This window comes from Diadema antillarum, unplaced genomic scaffold (assembly GCF_040938485.1).
Source record: "Diadema antillarum isolate AM-2024a unplaced genomic scaffold, OU_Dant_1.0 seq00000094_RagTag, whole genome shotgun sequence".
Taxonomy (NCBI): domain Eukaryota; kingdom Metazoa; phylum Echinodermata; class Echinoidea; order Diadematoida; family Diadematidae; genus Diadema; species Diadema antillarum.
This window is the reverse complement of record NW_027271183.1, coordinates 173,858-194,971: the sequence shown is the minus strand read 5'-3', so window position 1 is coordinate 194,971 and position 21,114 is coordinate 173,858. Positions and strand designations below refer to the sequence as shown.

Genomic DNA, 21,114 nt, shown 5'->3' with positions numbered 1-21,114 from the left:
TGCTTTCACTCACATATGTCGTACATGATGTCATATGTGGCAATCACACCTAAATGTATTTCTCGGGACACTGTGTGCACTTTCTTTTCACTCTCTCTTAAGTTACATCATTGATAAAGAAATGCTAGAGAACATTTTTAAGACTCAAGTTCAGTCACAGTTAAGACCAAAGTTATCAATAAGCACAGGAAATGATCATCTCTACCCTGTGGTCTTGGACCACCATCTTGTAGTGCCCAGATCTTCCAGACTGAGATGTCACCTTTGTGGACATCACATTCAAACATAACGCAGACTATGTAATGATATGAGACATTGACAATACAACACTAATATCTACACTACTGCGAGACATGTCGCAAGATTTAATCTCGTCTGAGTGGGAACCGCTCTTCCTTGACCCCGTCCTTTGTCAAGACGTGGAGGACGATCCCGTCTCCTGTGTAGATGTCACGCTCCGCCGCAGAGATGAAGACGTCCTTGACCAGGGCTACAGCCTTGTCCAGTGGGATGGGTTCCTTCACCCACCCTTCCTGGTTCTTACCTCCAATCTGATCAGAGGGCAAGAGAGAGACAAAAAATCCGAAAATTTCAAGATGTGTATGCAGGCGACTCCTGTTGCAACAAAGTCCTCTGGACCTGCAGTTTTCTACATTATAACAAAATTTCAATATGACCAAGGGAATTTTGCACCATAGATTGTAAATGCACAAAATTCATCTTACCTGGCAGAGTGCAAAAAATGAAATTACTTGGGGAAAAATTTCTATCTTTACAGTAGGTACATCAGAAAAAGAGACATGGTGCACTCAAAAACTTTAAAACAAGTCACCCAGTTTCACTTTTTTCTAAAATGTTGTATCTGACTAAATTGAAGTTGAGATGAATTATAATGAAACTGAAATGATATTATATCACTGACATATACATACATTTGCACACTCATAACTCTCCTCCATCTATTCAGGTGCAGAATTAGCAGCAGCTTACAAACCGGCAACAAGCTCATCAGGGGTCGCACTTAACTGTTTTTTTTAACTAGCCAGGCGGACTACTTAGAATCAATTTTGACACTGAAGCAATATTTTGGCTAGCCAGACGGACTAGTAACTTCAGAATTTTATGATTTTTAGCTAGTCCGACGCGATTTCGGGTGGCCAATGGCCAGCGGACCATCACTAATTTCGAACCCTGCTCATTCATGTGTAGAGCCAAGACCATAGCTGGGAAGAATGACCAATGCATATATTAATGGAAAATAAAAAGTTAACATGCGCAATACATGTAATAAAGAGTGATTTTCTGATCACCGACCTGATTATCCAAGAGAGGCTGTAGAAGCGCACTGGATGACCCTGCAGCTCGGTAGGTCTCCCTCTCATACGACCCCACAGGATCAAAGCTGTACACACACCCCTTGCCTGGAGGATCACAACCAACAATTATTGTGATTTCACAGTGAAAAAAGCACAGGACATTGAACACATTTGAAGCATCACTTGGCAACTAATCTGTAAACAGAACCGCCTCCTTTGAAGCAAATGTTTGTGGAGCTTCCTCTGTCAGTTGCTATGACACCCAATGAATTGTCTAAAAAGCATGACACCTGTGTGCACAGACTGATGACAAGACATGAGATGCAAGTTGATTGCCCTGCTCAAAGCCCCTAAAAAGTAGTCAAAATGAATGTCCACTTTCCTACATAGTTTTTGAAGTTTTCTAGGTTTTCTAAGATTAAGCTTTACACTCTTAAATGATATATAACTAATCAAAATTGGACCATCCTTACCCATTAAAAAAGTAATTGAAATGAGGAGGTGCAGTGTGATAGAAAAGGGAGAAAAAAAAGGAAAAAGATTAGTCACTGAAGTGTGCAATGCAGAAGTATAAATTTCCCAGTGGTCCAGAAAAACTGCTTTATATCTCTATTTCAGTTTTGTTCTAAGCCATCAAATTTTGACAGTAGGTAATGAAAGGATTACTCTTCCATGCAAGACAAACTTTACGAATTTGAGTCAGTCAACACGAGTGACATATTTTGGTTTATTACATAGAATCCTAATCTGTGACTGTTTGTGGGTTTTGAGCTGGTGGTCACATATGAACTATTGACTTGATTTGATTTTTTTTTTAATAAATTCAATTTTACTGCAATTCTGTAGTGAAATCAAGCATAGTGTAAAATTGCACTTAAATTGATGGAAAGCCTCTAAAAATGTTGCAACAATGACTAATGTGCAACAATGATATCCCTGGTAAGCAATGCACAGGAAATATTGCACTATAAAGCACAAGTAGTCAATATACCTCTCCTCACTATTAAAGATCAGGATTAAGAGGGTAAGGGTAGATAAAATGTATTTACTGTCAACCCTGCTTAAGTCGACCTCGTATAAGTTGAATCATCGACGAAGTCGATGGTTTTTTCTTCAAGTCCTCTTCTCTTTACATTCTATTGATTTTAATCCCACATAAGTCTTAATTTTCTCTGAAGTCAAAGATATTTCTTCAGTTCAAATGGATTTGACTTGGGCAAGGTTGACTGTATATTGCCCTCTCCTTTCTCAATGTATACTGTAAAAGTTTTAATTTTCGTGGTGTTGAAATTTGCGCACATTTCGTGCAATCAAAAACTAGCGCGAAAATAAAAGCACGTGAATATTTTTGCATGCCATATGTTCCAGTAGTTGATGTCTTTATTCCGCAGAATTAAAAACATGCGAAACTCTTCTCATCCAGCCAAGCGCGGAAAATTAGTCGCGCAAAAATATCACTTTTACAGTACTACATTACACACTCTGGGGGTTTTCCACGCAAGAAGTGTAAAAAGATCACCAGGAAAAGGAAGGAATTATCTTTACAAGATATACTGGTGACATGAATCTCACCATCATCATCCAGGCCAGCCAGGATGTTGTAGGTGTAATAGGGGAAGAACCTCCTGTAGTAGAGAATTGTGGATAGCATGGCCGCAATGGCAGACGTCTTCATCTTCTTGTGGTGCTCGTGCTCATACATCTTGGAAAAAAGAAGACCGCAAAAAGAAAAGGAGGGGAAAAAAGATGAGACAGATACAAAAGAAAAAGAAGGCAAGATCATATTGCAGAAGTAGGTGGTTCACATTCCAAACCAGCGTTACTAAACATTGTGAGAGTACACACACTTTATGAAAACTTACATTCTTCTGTATTTGACCATTGACACAGTTCATTTCTCCTTTTTTCCACTTTGCAAGCTCATCTTTTGCTAGTGTTACCAATTTACCTACATACAGTGGACTTCCCTTATAACGAAGTCCTCCAGACTGGCAGTTTTCTTTCCTTATAACGGACCAAATAAACAATTATGAAAAACATAGCACAGATATTCTTGTGGTCTGAATTTTTACTTCGTTGTAACTGGAATTTTGTTATACCTGTATTTGTTATAACAGTAGTGCACAGTATTTATGCTCAAACTTTGTACGTTAATATTTACAAAATTCTGATATTCTGTATATTCCAGTATGTCTAACTCAAGAGACAATGGTTTTACCAGCATACAAGGGGCACATATTGCATAATACAAAAACTGTTTGCCCTTTTTGAGTAATACTGAGAACCACACGTCTTACAGACCTTAAAAACAATTAATGCTCTTCTGTACTGAACATCAATTTCTTCTATAAAACTAGAAATGTCGCTACAGCGACTGGTTATACCCCCGTCAAACATCATTTCATAAGCTTTGGTCAAAACAACATTTGATAAGCTTTGGTCAAAAAACTGAGGAAGTAGTTAAATCCGCAAGATCTTTCCTTGATCTTCTGCCATTAATATGCCGTTACCATGGCAACGTACTTTCGGGTACTGTCGAAAAATGCGTTTTGCACATCTACAACCAAAGGCACATGTCTGTACCAAGTTTCATGGAAATTGGGCAAAAACTGAGGAAGTTGTTTGCAACACAAAATTTTCCATCATTTTGGCTCATAATATGTGAGCTGTTACCATGGCAACATACTTTTTGTCACTGTCAAGAAATGTGTCATGCTGACCTATATCCTAAGACAAACATTCAATATGAATTCCATGAGAATTGGAAGAACACTGATGAAGCAGTTTTGCCATGAAGCATTTTGCCCTATATTTTACCAATAACATGCCGTTACCATGGCAACGCACTTTTTGTCACTGCGGAAATATGTGTCTTGCACATTAACATATTCAGATGAACATCTGTACCTAATTTCATAAAAATTGATCAAAAACTGTGGGAGGAGTTCGCGACGCAAGATTTGTACCCATTTTTGCCCATAATATGCCGTTACCATGGCAACGTACTTTTGGGTACTGTCAAAAAATATGTCTTGCACATCTACAACCCAAGGCACACATCTGTGCCCAGTTTTATGGGAATCGGTTGAAAACTGAGGAAGTAGTTCGCGACGCAAGATTTGTACCCATTTTTGCCCATAATATGCCGTTACCATGGCAACGTACTTTTGGGTACTGTCAAAAAATACGTCTTGCACATCTACAACCCAAGGCACACATCTGTGCCAAGTTTTATGGGAATCGGTTGAAAACTGAGGAAGTAGTTCGCGACGCAAGATTTGCAACGGACCGACCGCCCGACCGACCGCCCGACCGCCCGACCGACCGCCCGACCGACCGTCCGCTGATTCCTATATACCCCCTTCAAACTTCGTTTGGCGGGGGTATAAAAAAGAAAGAAAACAAACAAAACAAGTATCGTCCATTTACCTTCAGCCTTGCACCAAGGACTTTTGTCAATGTCAAAACATCTCCATGAAAACCTGCACAGCCAAGCACTGTTGCATCAGTTCTGTAGTAAGAAAAACACATTTCACATGTCACTACTTAAAATATCTCAATATCACTTAACTTGATGAGTGTAATTTGTACGTACATCGAAATGACCATACACTTAATCGAGAAAGAAACAAACCAATAGTCTTTGCAGCAGACTCTTGATTTTCCTTGACATGGAAATTTCGAGCAGTATTTACTCAATATGTTATCACTGCACACATACTGCAACTCAGCAGCTATGCAGTTTCAAATCATATTTTCTGGATAGAGACACTCTTTCACATAAAATGCAGAGTTTCCCAACCAAAGCATGTCCACGCATTCCTCTTCCTCTAGGCATGTATCATATTCACCAACAACTATGTAGTCATTCATACTGTACGTTGTTTCTTCAGCATGAATCTCACATTTTCAATTTTTCCCTTGAAAGTTACAAATCGCATTTCCTTTATCATGTCAATCAGTGTGAATGGTTTGATATCCCTGGGAAAACAATGGCAAGAATAGAAGTTGTAATTAGGCTTTGAAATCTTGAAACTTACAGTTGGTACGTCTTTGGGCTGTCTCGTGTGTGTATTGCAAAGCCTTCACTAAGTCTGGTGTCGGATGCAATGATGGCATAGTCTTCTCCTGCCATGGCTAAAAGAGTCCTGGAGGATGATAAAAGAATGATAAATTCAATATATTAATAACTGCTTGGTCTTCACTCAGCCATACACATACATGTACAGTCACAATATTGCAATGAAGTTTGATCAAGCCATGTCGGTTACAAGCAATTGTGGCACATCCTCATATAGAGGAATAATGTTTATATGAGAAACAAAAATGAAAAAATGAGAACTGCACATTTTGCTCAAAAAAATTCAACTCGTGACACTCTCCAGTAAACTCTGTAGAAAGTTCAGTAAAAAGGTAAATAATTATTACCGTTGTCGTTATTATTATTTTATTATGTGCCGTGTATGGTCTTCAGAAAATGTACTTTAACATTTGTGAGGTACACTCTAAGAGAACAAAGGGTATGTACCATCTATCAAACCTGACTAATAAGTAAACATCACCTGATCACAAAAGAAAGCATGTGTTGTTTTTTGGTTAACTTGAATATTGCTCAGGATTGAAGGGTTAGTTATAATTGCTCTACATTTATAGCTGTACATGGAGAGCAATGAGCAACCAAATTTATTATCTAGCCGGATGCTTTGGTCAGTTTGCTCACATCGAGGGTACATCAGGCCTGGCAACCACTGTCAAGATTTCCTTGTATGCATCTCATGCCAAAGTTTTATATTTTCAGTGATGAAAAAAAAAAAGTGTGCCAATGCATAGTGAACTTTATCCAGTTTTTAGCCATTTTTTAAAATTTGGTTTTATAGTTTTAGCCACATGCAGTCATACTACCTAAATGCCGTTTTACGAGAAGACAGAAACCTTCCCAAGTGCACGCAGGGAGTTTCGCTGGTAACTTCTCCAGAAGTTTGAGGTCACACTGCCCAAGCTTTGCGACGAAAAATATCAGGTAGTGAAACTACGCCTAGTTTCCCGTAGTGTGACCATGCCTAGATGCTACATTAAAGATGGCACAAGTATAATTAATGAATCAAACTGGTAGAAGTAAAAATCTATCACCCCGAGAAAAGCACCAGGGATGCACAGACCTCTGCCAAGTACATGTAGCTAATTTTGACCCATTCACACACGCTGAAAATCACCCTTTTTCTTTTCAATGATAAAGAATTTGTGTAGAAGCCTTTCTACTAATGTCTCAGCATCCACTTTGAACAGCTTTGTACTGTGCCTTTAGCATGTGCTGAAGTACACACAGCTTGAACTCCCTGTTTGCCCTATGGCCAGTATGTCAATGATAGAAAGCCCTTTAATCTTTTTTTTTTTTTAATTGCAGTATCAAGACAGTGATTTGGATCACCATTAATCATTTGCTCCTTGTGTCATACAGTATACAAGTGCATCAACTTTTCCTGTGAGTTTCATCCAAATGCCGTAACATTTTGAGTTGTAGAAGTCTGTTTCGCAAACAGACAGACGGACAAACGCAGTAAAAACATAACCTCCACGGCAGAGGTATAAAATTAAGATGAATTGTTAGCTACAGCAACGAAGGTGGGATATTGCTATCCGAGGAGAAACAAAACCATCAGCTGATTTAAATAATTTCCAGATAAAGTTTTGCATCACCTGTCAGCCTGCACAGAGTGGATAATTTGTGTCCCAATAGAGTAATTCTAATAAATACAATTAGAACTAGACTTTTATAGAGCCTACACTATTAAATTAATCTTTGTAGACATCTAACGTAATAGTCTAGTTTAATCAACAAATGAAACTGCCCCTGCCACATGATAGGCACCCTGTCGCAAACGGATGATTTACTGGTTAGACCCAAGGCCAAGGCCAAAGTATGTTTCTGGAGTAGGCCTAATTTCAATTAGGATCTATTCCTGTTTGTGACAGGGTGTCCATCATTCTGTGGCAGGGGCAGCAGTTTCCATCGATAAAACAGCTAATATTAAAAGTACAAGAGCATCATCATGTGTGCTTTACACAGTATCTAATTTAGTCCCAACGACTTTAAGAAAAGTGGGGGTGTTTGGCCGAATTTGGGAGTTGAACTTACTCGCAAGTGTTACTGTTATGGGAAGTGATAGCTACTGATACTCTCACACCCACCCCCCCCCCCCCCCACCTGATTGGGCCTTGTGCGCTTATATGCAACAATCTCTGCCACACATCACTTTGCACTTCCAGATCATGACTGCCTACAGATGAGTGACATGAGATTGTCTCCATATGACAAATGCTTTAATAACAAACATTAACATTATTTCCTTCTTCCTTCTCCTTCTTGAAATCTAATGAAGTCCATCTCCTAGCGGTTGTTAGGCCTGTCTAATGGAGTCCTGGTGAGTGGTGTAATTTAACGTTTAACGTTAGGTAAAATTTAGAATCTAACGTTAGAACTTAAATTTACTGATTGTTTATCTTGTTACTAACCACATAACATTAAATTTTAGGCTCAGTGTGGTGAATGCAGTGCGATATCAAAATATCTAGTGTTACAAAATAACAGTGAAATCAAGTAGATCTAATTTACTGGGGCGCAAGACTGGTGCTAACGTTAGTCGTTATGGGGGGGGGGGGAATCTTCTCTTTGTTGGGAAGAGCTGGATTTTATTGCTGGACCTCATCTGCGCTGCGGATGGACAGTTGACGGTTGACCATTTCTTGGGTAGCGTGTTTCATCAGCAGATGGAGTAACATTATAGGAAATAAAGAATTCTTCTTCTTCTTCTTCTTCTTCCGATGAGTACATCCCTCTGATAAGAGTATTGTCGTACTTGGCAGGCAAAAGCGCAGTCACAGAAACACGCAAAATAAGAGTGCATTTTGGGTGCAATTATTTTGGGACAAATAAAAAAATTCTGGTAACCGTTAGACGAGAGTCCTAGCAAAACCAAGTGGGAATGGTAACAAGTGTAGGACCCTAAAACTTATCGAGATCTAACAATTAGACCCTAACGTTAGATACGTTAATTATGAAAAGTCTAACAGTTGTTGTTAAAATTATGGCCCTATTCACATGACCGAGAACACCCGCCGTCTTACCCTCCATTGAAAGAATATGGATTGAAGCGTTGATGTTCCACTGGATGATAACTCGGAACCTCTTGGTAGCCGTGAGGTATGCTCTGCATTTTGAGTTTAAGGTAGGTTTTAGGAGAACAAAACGACGAATAAACTACGTAAAACCGAGCATTCAATCGGTAATGTGCATGCCAGACAGTCAATGTTGTTCACACAACTGGTGTTCGTGATTCTCTCGCTCTATTTTCGCCAGTCACTGCTACACAGTCTAGTCTACGCCATACGCACTGTACATAGCTAGCTAACAGCGAGCCGATGGAGCAATGATTCATTACTGACGCAGATGGCGCTGTTTCAAAAGATCCCCGCTAGAGGTGTACCATGTCGTCCACCATCCGCTGCTCACACACTGCGGACCGGTGTATTGCTACTACAGAGTACAACAGACCCCAGTCGATTTCCTCTGTTCTACTTATCTACTGGTTTCTTTGTAATAAAGAAGAAATAAAAACAAAGCAAACAAATAAACAGAACAAACTATGAGATTTCAAAAAAACACACGAGGGGACAAAAATATGGAAGTATTCACTGCGGACACTAGAAAAGAAAGCCCTTCTCACCCCCATGAACGGAACGGTTTAAATCTCACATTGGGACTGTTGTTCATCATCATCATCATCAGCTATCATCATCATCATCATCATCATCATCATCATCATCATCATCATCATCATCATCATCATCATCATCATTATCATCTGTACGGGAGTGTAGGCAGGTCCTGTCAAGTCTCCCGGTCGTCAGCGCTTGGTAGCACGAGTAAGCTGCGTCCCGTGGCTGATGGGCAAAAGGTGCAGACTGGGTCGTGGTGATATAGCAGGGAGGTGAAGATCCACCTCCCTGGTGATAGTTATCATAATTTATAATAATAACATTATTATTCCTATTAGTATTATCATGCAAGGATCAAAACACGCGAGAAGAATACTGACTACAGGGCTGGCACTGTGTGGATTACTATAAATAATATAGAAAGTATTCCTCACTGTGTCATTTCATTCAATCATTGTGGATGACTTACTCCAGCAATTTAATCGTCTTGTCAATAATGTGCATCGTGTCATGGCTTGGGTAAAATACTCTATTGAGCCAACAAAGTAATCATAATTATTATAACCTTAGACATCTCAAAGCTCTTTTGAGAGTGAAATATAGGAGGTGGTTGTTTTTTCAGATGCAATACGAAGTTCAAACAGCAAGACGAAACCGGGATCAAGAAGACAAAATAAATAAATAAATAAATAAGAAGAAAGAATATACTCTCTAAAAAAGAAAGAGTGAATTTTCACTCGATTTTCACTCCCCTTGGTAGTGACGTCAAGGATCACTAGAAGTGGAGTGAATTTCGAGTGAACAGAAATTTCACTCCAAAAGAGAGTGAAAAAAGACGGAAATTTTTTTGGTGGGATGTTCACTCCTTTCTCACTCTAAATTCACTCCTGTCGTATTTCACTCTTTTGTCAGTCGTTTTTCACTCCGGAGTGAAAAAAGACGGAAATATTTCTGGTTGGATATTCACTCCTTTTTCACTCCAGGAGTGAAAAAAGACGGAAATATTTCTGCTTGGATATTCACTCCTTTCTCACTCTCAATTCACTCCTATTGTATTTCCCTCTTCTTTTGTTACTCCGGAGGTTTTTCACTCCTTTTTCATTCTTTTTTCAATCCCAAACGGAATTACACTCTACATGAGCACACATCTCTATCACAGCACTCAGTGCACTAGTTATTCAACCCTGGAAGAAAAAGTGACAATATGGTGATGGATTTGGGAATAATGTAGGTGGTCTGGAACCATTTCTGGATAATGAATACCAATCAAACTAATACAAACAAAAACAAAAAGTAACGTTCATAATATAGATATTTGTTAATATTAATGCATGTATTTTGAAGCAAACCATCCACCACTGGTAGCCCAGTGCATTGCCAACTTTGTGTTCCAGTTTTGAAAGTCATTCCTACCCGAGCTGGATCAATACATGAAACTGAATAAATATAAGCTAGTAATCCAAATGGCTGTAGTTTCATTCTTTCTTATTAATTTATTCTTTCTTGGAGTAGCATTGAGGGGGATATAAGAAGATAATGTACTAAATGCTACGCATGTTATGCTTTTTTTATGAGCTGATTCTCTATATTTCATAAATGTGTGATGTCCACTGGATCACCTGAAAAAAAGAAAGGAATATACCTCTTGAAATATCTACACTTCAACTACAGAGCAGTACACCATTACAAACAGTCTTCATGTGCTGAGTATCTGGTTTTCCATGAATTATGTGGCCAATAATAATTTTACATATTTTTATCATTTAAGAACAACTGTCACCATAATCATCACAAAGTCCCTGTAAATATGCTATTCTAGCTGTCATTCACAAAGCTCTACAAATGAAGAGTTTGTTTGCAAAAACTGATAAGTCCATATGTGCCAAATGGAGATATTTGTGATTTAAGGTCAAGAAAAATGTAGAGAATAATAAGAAAATGTTTGCTTCTTTTGATCATAACTTCAAAAATGTACCTTTATATGTAGTGACCAATATATCATTTAAAATGTATTATTTTGTACTTTATGACAGAGACTGTACTTCAAAATCTCAAAAAATGGACTTATCAGTTTTTGTGAACAAACTCTTGAAATATTAACATCACACATTTCCCTGAAAATATGCCAAATTCATAAAGTTTGTGCAAAAGTGACAAATTTTACAAGTACCCTTCCTGAACATGTTTAATTTTCGACTACAAGTGAATATGGCATGTTCAATGATAAGCTACAAAAGACTTGCAAAGTATAGTCACCATTATCTATATTATAATACAAAAACAATTACACATGTAGTAGGAATTGTGATTGCTTTGAAAAATTGACAAAAATACAGAAATTTTCAATACTGCATGGTTAATCAAGTTTGGATCCTCTGTCATGTAACACAGTGATGCTCTACAAGTACATTGTACAAACACCTAAACATACTCGATCAGAGAAGCATGGTCTTGACTTTAAGTCTTTAGGTGGGGTATTTATGTAGATGATAGAGCCAGAGGGGGGCCTCCCTGGAACCCCCCCCCCCCCAGACCTCGGCCATCAACTGTGCGATCATTACAAAATCCACACACAAATTGCCTGTGACACAATTTATAAAACGGTAATATTGATTTTCACAAAAAAAAGTCACTTGGCTAAATTATGCTAATTTGAGCATGAATCAGACCATTTGCTGTAAAGTTCCAAAAAGGCACATTTTTTTTGGTGTAAATATTCTTTTTAGTGTCCATAGCAAATGTAAGAGAAAAAAAAATGTGCCATCAAAAAATTCTGAAGTATCTATTTTTTCTATTTACTCATGTATTTCTCTGTTTTTTACTTTTTGATTTTCACTGCCTTTTCAATGAAATTTGTCAGCGACACGTCCAGCATGAAAATATTTATGTTATTGATTACAATCAATAACCCCCCAAAATAATCATGCCTTCATGAAATTTGGCATGGAATGTCAAAGGGGGAGGAGGGCTCGTAGCCCCCCCCCCCCCCCCCCCCCCCCCTCAACCGGGCCTACTATTTATGGAAAAAGAATTGCAATCAATACAGTTGACACAACATGCATCATATCATTGATCTTCTTCACTTACATAAGGCATCATTGTACAATATTGAACACTTGTAATCCTTCTGAGTTTTGCCAGATGTAGCAACAACTAATGCATGCAAACTGAATTTCTTATAGAGTGATTTCATGTGACGTCATGTTGGCCACCATAATGGTGACTTCCATAGCAAAGGCGATCAATATTCACTCATGCATGCCTCTCTAACAAAGGTGTTCTTTTGCCTTAGGTTTCCCTGAAGTAAACATTGCTGCAGCTTTTGTATGCAGGCTTGATTTCTAGTCAGTTTAGGCAATTGACTTCATTATGGTGGGCAATTGTGACATCACTGCAAACACTCTATAGAGTAATTCCGTGAAGTTGGGGCACAAAGTGTTACATTTTAGCATAACTCAATACTAATTATGCTATACATATATTGTTTATAGGCTTTACATTTGTATTGAGACTATACATTTTCCTGGAAATTTTGTGCCATTCAGACTCAATTTTGATGAAGTTATTAAAACGATATGTAACGGTGTCCTGTAGCATCGTGACGCGTCCATGTAGCATCGTGATAGTTAAAATCTGATCCTAAAAGACAAATTAATGCAATTAGCTTGACCAAAATTTGATATATGCATAATTACTAGATTAGTCAGACAGCTAAATATCTTAACCCTCCTTTCCACCGTTTTACTTTTACAAGAAAATTACACAATGTGTCACTATGCTAAGCGGTGGCCACCAAATGTTGCAAAAAAGGACACCGCATAGCATCATGATACATTTTGTGATTTTCTTTTAAAATTCAAACTGTGTACAGCAAATTTGAGATATTTAGCTATCTCATTCATATCTTGTAAATGCATATTGCATCAAATTTTGGTCAAGCTAATTGCCATGATTTGTCTCTTAGGACCAAATTTTAAAATATCACGATGCTACAGGACACTGTTTCATATTGTTTAATAACTTCATCAAAATCGAGTCTGAATGGCACAAAATTTCCAGGAAAATGTGTGGCCTCAATGCAAATGCAAAGCCTACAAACAAAAAATGTATAGCATAATTAATATTGAGTTATGCTGAAATGTATTTTTTAAATATCATGATGCTACATGGACACTGCCCCAACTTCATGGAATTACCCACATCAAAATATGATTGTCAGTTGCAGGTTATCTTAATAATTTGTTACGAGGTCAAGGGAAGAATTATCCATAAGTTTGACTTGGCACATTAGTGAACTAATCTATTTGGCTCCATCTACTCTAACGCCATATATTTATCAATGATGGGCTGCAGATGTTTTGTGGAAAAAGAAGTTGAACCAGTTGAGCTTCTACCCTCAAGTTTTTCAAAGTACAGTACATCAATTACATAGAGGTGAAAATGTACAAAATAACTCTGGGTCCCGTAACCCTAGGGATCAATGATTCCCATCAATTTTGTTTATTTTTTTCCCCCTACTCCAAAGAAGATGGATGCAATAAATTTGAGCACATGCATATTGTGCTGCATCAATGTTAATCAAAGGGGTGACAAATGTATGTGGTAACTTAATCACAACATGGAGACATGATCTTCATCCCAAGAGCATGGATGACCATTGGAAGATTCTACTATTTAGCTGCTATTTGTAGCATCCCCCCCCCAAAAAAAAAAAAATTAATTAATAAGATCGAAAAAATTACATGCAAGTGTCTGTCAACAGTTAACTTCTCTCTTGAATATGAGACCATAAAAAGATTTTATTCAAGCAAGTCAGAATTGCCTGGAGAGAAGGGGGTGCTTAATCATGAGCGCAGCCAGGTTCGTATCATGCGGAATGCCAAGCCAAACATTCTTTGATATGCTTGGAACACCTCACAGATGAATGTATTGATTAACATGTGGCCATGAAGAGGAGATTTTTTCTTGACAATATAAGTCAAAACTATTTTCAGTTACTAGTACAACAATCAACAATTTAAAGCATTAAGAAACTCTTTTCATCGGCGAGTCCTGTTCTACTTTTTATGTTGAAGTGCTGCAGTACATCCTGGTAACAGCTTCATGCTAAACTACCGCTGAGCCTGATGAGGCTGACTCTTCAACAAGAATGTAAGTTCCAACGTCAGAGGAGCATATACTGTATCTCAAAAGAGGAAAAAGAGCAAGGGTATTTAGACCTATACACCGATGGTAGCTGTCTCTTCTCATTGGGCTTCTAATCTTACGTTGGAATGGTGCTCGGTCAGGGGCTTGGTGGGAGCTGCAACTACTCTCTCTCTCTCTCTCTCTGCCTGAGGTGATGAGTGGTGTCATAGCTCCTCAAGGTCTTCAAACGATACTCAATGAATCCATGATCCTTGCCATACAGGTATACTCCTGAAATATAAGAATGCATTGTAAGTCAAAGTTTTTTCTTGAGTCTCAACAAATTTGACTTTGGCACAGAGTTGACTATAACTGATGAAGATCTGGTAGCAGTAGAAATACATGTAGTGGCACTCTTATGGAAGAAAACGAGAACAGGTTTATCATAAATGAACGGCACAACTGGCATGTTGGAGGTTATCAAGTTACATTACGTTACGTTAAAGTTATCGTTCATTGAACCTAAGTCATGGAATCAGGCCAATCTGCACACAAACTTTTTAGACATCTATGAGAAGGTACATCAAAGATTATAAAAAGTCCCCACATTGCCTGTATATTTGCACAATGATTTAATTAAGAAATAGATGCAATTTCCCTGTAAAGGCCATTTTTTTTTTTTTTTTTTTTTTGGGGGGGGGGGGTCATGCCCATGACCTGAAAAACTTTGGGTCCTTGCCCCCTAACTAAACAAGGATGATCAACTCCTAGTTTGGCTGCTTAATTCTGTCCACTAGCTCTGGAGAAAAGTTGAAAATATTGAAGTTTTTGCAAGCTAGATGAATAAGATACCATGTATGTCACTTAAGCTTTCTGCTAAAAAGGGCTAAAAAAAGTTTTAGATCACATAAACTTATGAGTATAAACTTACATGTCCTTTTGCACCTTGTGTGGCGTCTCACAAAGTGGGGTACTGCATTGCAACTGCCTTGGCTACAACGTCTTTTGCTCACTACTTGGGTATCTGAATTTAAAAAGAAAGCAAGAAGAATGTTAATCATATTATACGACGCAAATATATAACATCAAAAATTTGGCCCTCATCTTAATCTTTTAAGGGACTGAACTATTTTTATGTTTTTTTCTTGGCATTAATTTCTATTGCTATTCAGTACCACTGTTTCAAGTACATTTATTGCTACTTGAGCCAGATATCAGTTAATACATATGAAAATTTCATGCAGATAGGTTAAGTGTGAATGTGCACAGGTAGTAGAAAAATTTATACAAGATGTGATTATCCATTGAACTTCATGGCACATCAACTCCAACTTTTTTATTCATCATTGTGATGATCATATCATAAGTATTAGGACTATTACCTAATCAATATACATGTGGCCTGATGGGGCTACCAAGAAAATAAGTCAGCGTGGAGTCTTGTATGTTAACTCTGTTTACATGTTTCATACAAGTATATCAGTCTTTATTTTTAAATCTATAACCATCACTTCATTAACAATGTTATACTTACCGGTCCCTTCTACTTCTTTCTTTCTTTCTTTCTTTTTTTTTTGGGGGGGGGGCAAATTTTAGTCTGTTGTTCTCTATACTTGAGAAGACAATAAAAAAAAAATGAACAGGCAAATTACATTGTTATATATTGGATGGAAATGTAGTACAAGACATGACAATGGGAAACTGGTATTCCAGACCAATTTTCAATAATTATAATAATAATATCTTAAATAATTGAACTTACGCTGTACAGTTTTCTGCTTCCATTTTCAACAATGAATATGCTACAATGATCTGGATGTGCAGATGTCTCCTCGGAACAGTCAGAACTCCTTCCCTCAGCTTTTGAAGTATCTCCTCCCCCTTGAAGTGATGTGTGTGTGTTGAATTCCTGGGCAAATAAGTAAAATTTAATGGTTTTATGAATCATACAAATGGCATGGGGATAGTAGGTCCCTCTAGTTTACATTATAAACTTGAAGTGCAAAATCATTCAACATACATATTTGACATAAGCAACAGCTCTACTTACACAACTCAAGACTGACCATAACATGGTTTTCACTTCTGTCGATACGGCAAGTACCCAGTACACATTTTTTCTTAAATACAAGTACTAACCTGTCAAGAAATCCATTTTCAGAGGGAAGGACAGCTCCAAAACTGCTCCATGAAGTATCTTGAAAATCATTTCTTCAAACAAAATAAAACCAACCAAGCATTCAGTCTCTTAATGTAGCCTCTTATGTAATTACTGAGACTCTAGAATGTAAAATAAATGTCAATCAATTTCAAACTAGTCTCCCTTCATTAATCATCGTGAAAAACAACAGAATAGCTTACAGCAGGGTTAGTGCAATGGAAGTCCATATCTCAGAGGCTCCTTCGCTGATGTTGGCCCGGTGTTTCCAGCATTCGTCAACCCTGAATTCAATGGCTAGTCGTTGACCACATCTGGTACTTTGCAATCTGGTGATCTGCACCCTCTTCGTGTGACAGAGACTGTACAGCTATCAATATCCGTCTTTGTGCTCCAAATGATGACCCCTACACCGAGTTCCTTTAAATCACCACCACTCCCAAAGAGCTGTCATGTATCTAAAGCTGGAGGAAAGTATGAAAACACAAGGTTCAGAAATGGATTTAGAACTCGATCATTTCCACAAGACAATATGCAGTTGTTTTGTCCACACAAATACTAAGTGAGCACCAATACAAAAGCTAGTAGGCCTAATTACTTTTTTAGCTACATCAGCATATTTAACGTTAGAAAGGCCCAAAGATGATCTCTGCCAAACTTCAATACCTAATAAGGTCACCTGTAACTTTCATAAAAAAACAATGTTGAAACATATGGTACCCGTCATCGTCTGCTACAAGGGGGATTGATCTCCATGACGTGTGATGAGCACGCTGATCTTCAGCTAGAAGTGTGATGTCACAGTGGACCAACACTTAACACGAACAGTACACGCATCGTACTTCTTACCTAGAACACAGTAGTAGATGATCACCACACATGAGGTGGGAGTGTACGTGGTACTAGTATATTCTCCCAGCTGTTTGGATACTCGAATGTAGTGGCAAATAAAAGTCCTTTTTACTACATACAGTGTATATAATGAACAATAATCATAAATCACCAAATTTCACCATTTTTCATTACCGTACTGATCGAGATCACCATCTCATCTGGCAACACAGTGTCAGTGATTCGGCTGTCAACTCAACAATAGCAATGTAGAGTACGTGTCTTGTCCAGCGCTAGGCGCTTGCTTTAGCACAGCTTAGTAACATTTATAGTATTTATAAGTTCTATCTTTATTTACACTCGACTACATTAATCTCTGTATGATGAGTATGCTTGTACAATGTCAATTCAATGACTAACGACCAACGTTTCACTCATCACTCATTTTTTTTTTGAAATCAGAACTCAAATTAACTGGTCTATTTTGTTTGAAAATTAGTTTCTAAAAAAGTTAAAGACTTTTACATAGTCCGCGAATAGTTCAAGCCCTAGATCCCAACGTGTACAATTAAAGACTCAACGTATTATTACATCCCAACACCCACCAGTTGAGTTTCGGCCTCGGATTCTACAACTAGCTGTTCGTAAGGTGTTCTTCGACCAGCCCCATAGCTAACTGTGTATAAGGAAAGCCCCGGGCCCGGGGTTATTCGTAAGGTAACTTACATGTTCGTTTACGGAGAGGTATAACGTTAGACTAGCCCGTAATACTGGAAAAACTCAACAAGTTATAATTAGATCGATCTTTTATGGTTTGCTTACCTTCAAAAATGTGAATGATATCTCCGCCCCACTCAATTTGAAGACAGAAATTTTCTCACGTCCATCACGACATCCAGCTAGGCTCTGATTCTCACGAATACCACACGCACGTAAATCTGTGATCCTATGCATAATACACGCACAGCTAGCACACACACAGCATGCACGCAATTGCACACAGTCCACGCACAGGCGACGCGTCGCTCTTCAGGTAAACCATGCCCGCGCCCAAGCCAGGGGAAATTGCGGCTGGTGATTGGCTTAGAGTAAACACATGACAAGGGAATTCTCAATTCCTATTGGCCTAGCCAAATGCGTTTAATTATGTATTCACTCGGAATTCACTCGGCTTAATTTTCACTCGGAATTCACTCGGCGAATAGGTTTCACACAAATTTCACTCGTTACAAGAGTGAAATTCACTCGACAACGAGTGAAAGTCACTCTTAATCGAGTGAAATTTTATTCACTCCTTGCGAGGAGTGAATTATTCACTCGAAATTTTTTAGAGAGTAGGCCTCTTTTAAAAGCACCCAGTGAGATGTAGCAGATGATGACATGTCGCGGTTACTGATTAGTTATGTTCATTAAGGGTTTGAAAGGCTTCCGAGTATAGAGTATAAACCTATGTTATGAAGCCCCTTCAGGAAATATGTCTTTGGAACATTCTGCATAATACACTGATCTCTCCACAGACCTGTGTCCACCCCTTCCCCCTCTCCCGATTATTCCCGCTAGATAAGAAGAAGAAGAAGAAGAAGGAGAAAAGACAAAGAAAAAGACAAAGAGGAAAGAATGTGGAATCTGTCAATCGTTCTATTATAAGTTGTTTTTTATTTTAAATTGATATAGGTCGAGGGAGAAGAAAAAGAAGAAGAAAGGGAGGTTCGGGAAGGAAAAGAGATCATGACTGTCGAGATGTGAGTCGTGTCATTAAAGATCTGTAATGGTATAATGATGAAACACCATTAATTCTCTTTGTTATTTTCTAGCGCTGAAACACTTTGCGTTCCAATTATATCTTGGTATGATATACATGCTCAGGAATGTTGAGTCATTGTGTAACATCATCATCAAAGATCAGAGGAAGTGTATTCAGTCAAAATACTTATGAAAGGGACATGTATGTCCCTCTGTAAGTGAAAAATTAAAGAGTCCCCATGGAAGTTGAAGCCTGACAGAATCATCAACGGAAGAGGGCATACGATATTTGCCTTTGCCGCGATGCTATGCTACAAAATGTCAAGTCAGCACTGATGACTGCATGGTTACCATAGCAGTACTAATTGATGTAACTATATAGGCCTACGACCTGAGTGTGTGTGTGTGTGTGTTGAGTGTGTGTGTGTGTGTGTGTGTGTGTGTGTGTGTGTGCGTGCGTGTGTGTGTGTGTGTGTGTGTGTGTGTGTGTTTCATGGAGCACGATTGTACGTTGTCACGCTAGATGAATTATATGGACGTTCAAGTGGTCATAACCTTGGAATTTCGTCCCTTTGCTCTTGCTTTGGTGTTGTAATGATTGCATAAGGAGACTACTATAGAGTTTATGACGTCATATGTGTGGACAACAATAATTTGTAATTTTGTAATGATTATTGTAATGATTATTGACAAATTTTATTCTTTGCTATCTATGTATCATTCCTTCAAACGCATGTCGAATCTATGTTTTTTTGTACATTCTGTTGAAAGAAGTAAAAATAAAACCTTTGAATTGAATTGAATTGAATTGAAAACAATAAGAAGAATTCCACGAAAAAAAAAATCATGGAAAATACACATTCCGTCAACTTGTTACTGACATATACAGTTAACGGTAAACATAATTCCCCCTGCTTTCTAAAAGAGGATAGTCAAGTGAAAGTATGTTGAATTGGGTTGAATTTCCTTTATATTTTCTCTATGTTGTTGTCCACACCATGTCATAAACAGAAGCAGTCTCCAGTCACCACAGTGACCGGAAAACTTAAAAATTCGTAACTTTTACATCGATTATCTGATTTTCCTCAATTTTTCACTCAATGCGTTGTAACAAGTGTTGCTGCTTTCACTCGTTGCTTTTTTGGGTTTTGGTTTCCTATATAATGTGGATGAGAGGAGAGTAAGTTATACACTGCTAAAAAGATGATAAAACGTGGCGGTGGCCAGAACATAACACAATAAAAATGTTTCGTGAGCCCACCGGCGTTGCACATCATTATTTTGTCCTTTCTTTGCTCATTTAGGGTCTAAAACGTGATAACATGTTTATGTTATATAATACTATGTGGATATTTTAAACATCAGGGGTGTACGGAACATGTTAGGCCTACAAAACCCAATACATGTACAACATTATGGTTGAATTATTGCAACATAAAGATAGGCCTATGCAGCACACTGATAACTACTGAAACAGTACAATGTAGGGCCTATAGCTCAATATATCCAAGTATATTTTTATTTCGATATGAATCGTGTACAAATTAGGGCATTCACTCTGGGCCTGTGGTAAATGATTCAAAATTTAGTCTTTTGTCCATCTCCCAGTCTGAGGGCCTTTGGCCTATAGGAAGTGTAACATGTCGTTCTACTGGCCAATATTATATAAATCTTGATTATAAAAGCAATGATATGCTTTACGAAATTCTCAAGTGGTCTGAAAGCTTCTTTTGTCAGCATGCTTTGGCGAGTTCTGTGTACCTAAGACCTATATTGGTCAATATTTACCACGAAGGTCCATGCCTTTTATGGAGGGGTACAAAAAGTACAATACATGCACATAATACAGTACCGTGTTGTAAAATGCGTGATGAGGCATAGCCTTTGATCAATGCGCTCGCGGTTGCCGCACTAGTCTGTCGCACCAAGATGATACTATATACCAGTACTGCAGGGACGTGAATAGTAGCCACTGACTTCATGGAGGCGTTCGGAAAGCTTTCGCAGCTTGAGTTGGTGATGAAAAGACAGAACTATCACTAGAGTGCATTACTTTTCATATAGGAAAGTAGCCGAGTGTGTCTTGATGTAGGCTATACAAGTGGTTACTAATTCATTCATTGTATACATTGTGAAAGAGGAAGCCCATGCTAAACCGAGCTGGGTTTTACTAGCTGCATTGATAAACTGTTAGAGTTTGAATAAGGCCTATATATATATATT

The 21,114-nt window shown here is 38.1% G+C and overlaps 1 protein-coding gene across 1 annotated transcript; it reads right to left on the bottom strand.

The window, feature by feature from the left end:
* Nucleotides 1–349: 349 nt before the first annotated feature.
* LOC139726609 (proteasome subunit beta type-1-B-like) lies at nucleotides 350–8,670 on the bottom strand. The gene is made up of 6 exons (XM_071637598.1): nucleotides 8,442–8,670; nucleotides 5,357–5,464; nucleotides 4,746–4,827; nucleotides 2,889–3,018; nucleotides 1,315–1,421; nucleotides 350–551 (listed from the first exon to the last, which is right to left on the bottom strand). The coding sequence occupies exons 1-6, from the start codon at nucleotides 8,528–8,530 to the stop codon at nucleotides 366–368; spliced, it is 702 nt and encodes a 233-aa protein (XP_071493699.1). The 5' UTR covers nucleotides 8,531–8,670; the 3' UTR covers nucleotides 350–365.
* Between the last annotated feature and the right edge of the window lie 12,444 nt (nucleotides 8,671–21,114).

Excerpts from the sequence above, each read along its gene's own strand:
- LOC139726609 (XM_071637598.1), bottom strand. The coding sequence starts at position 8,530 with ATGCAGAGCATACCTCACGGCTACCAAGAGGTTCCGAGTTATCATCCA. Across the intron at positions 4,828-5,356 it reads AGCCCAAAGACGTACCAACT|AACTGATGCAACAGTGCTTG; the intron begins GTAAGTTTCAAG and ends TTCTTACTACAG. Across the intron at positions 1,422-2,888 it reads GGCTGGCCTGGATGATGATG|GCAAGGGGTGTGTGTACAGC; the intron begins GTGAGATTCATG and ends GTGATCCTCCAG.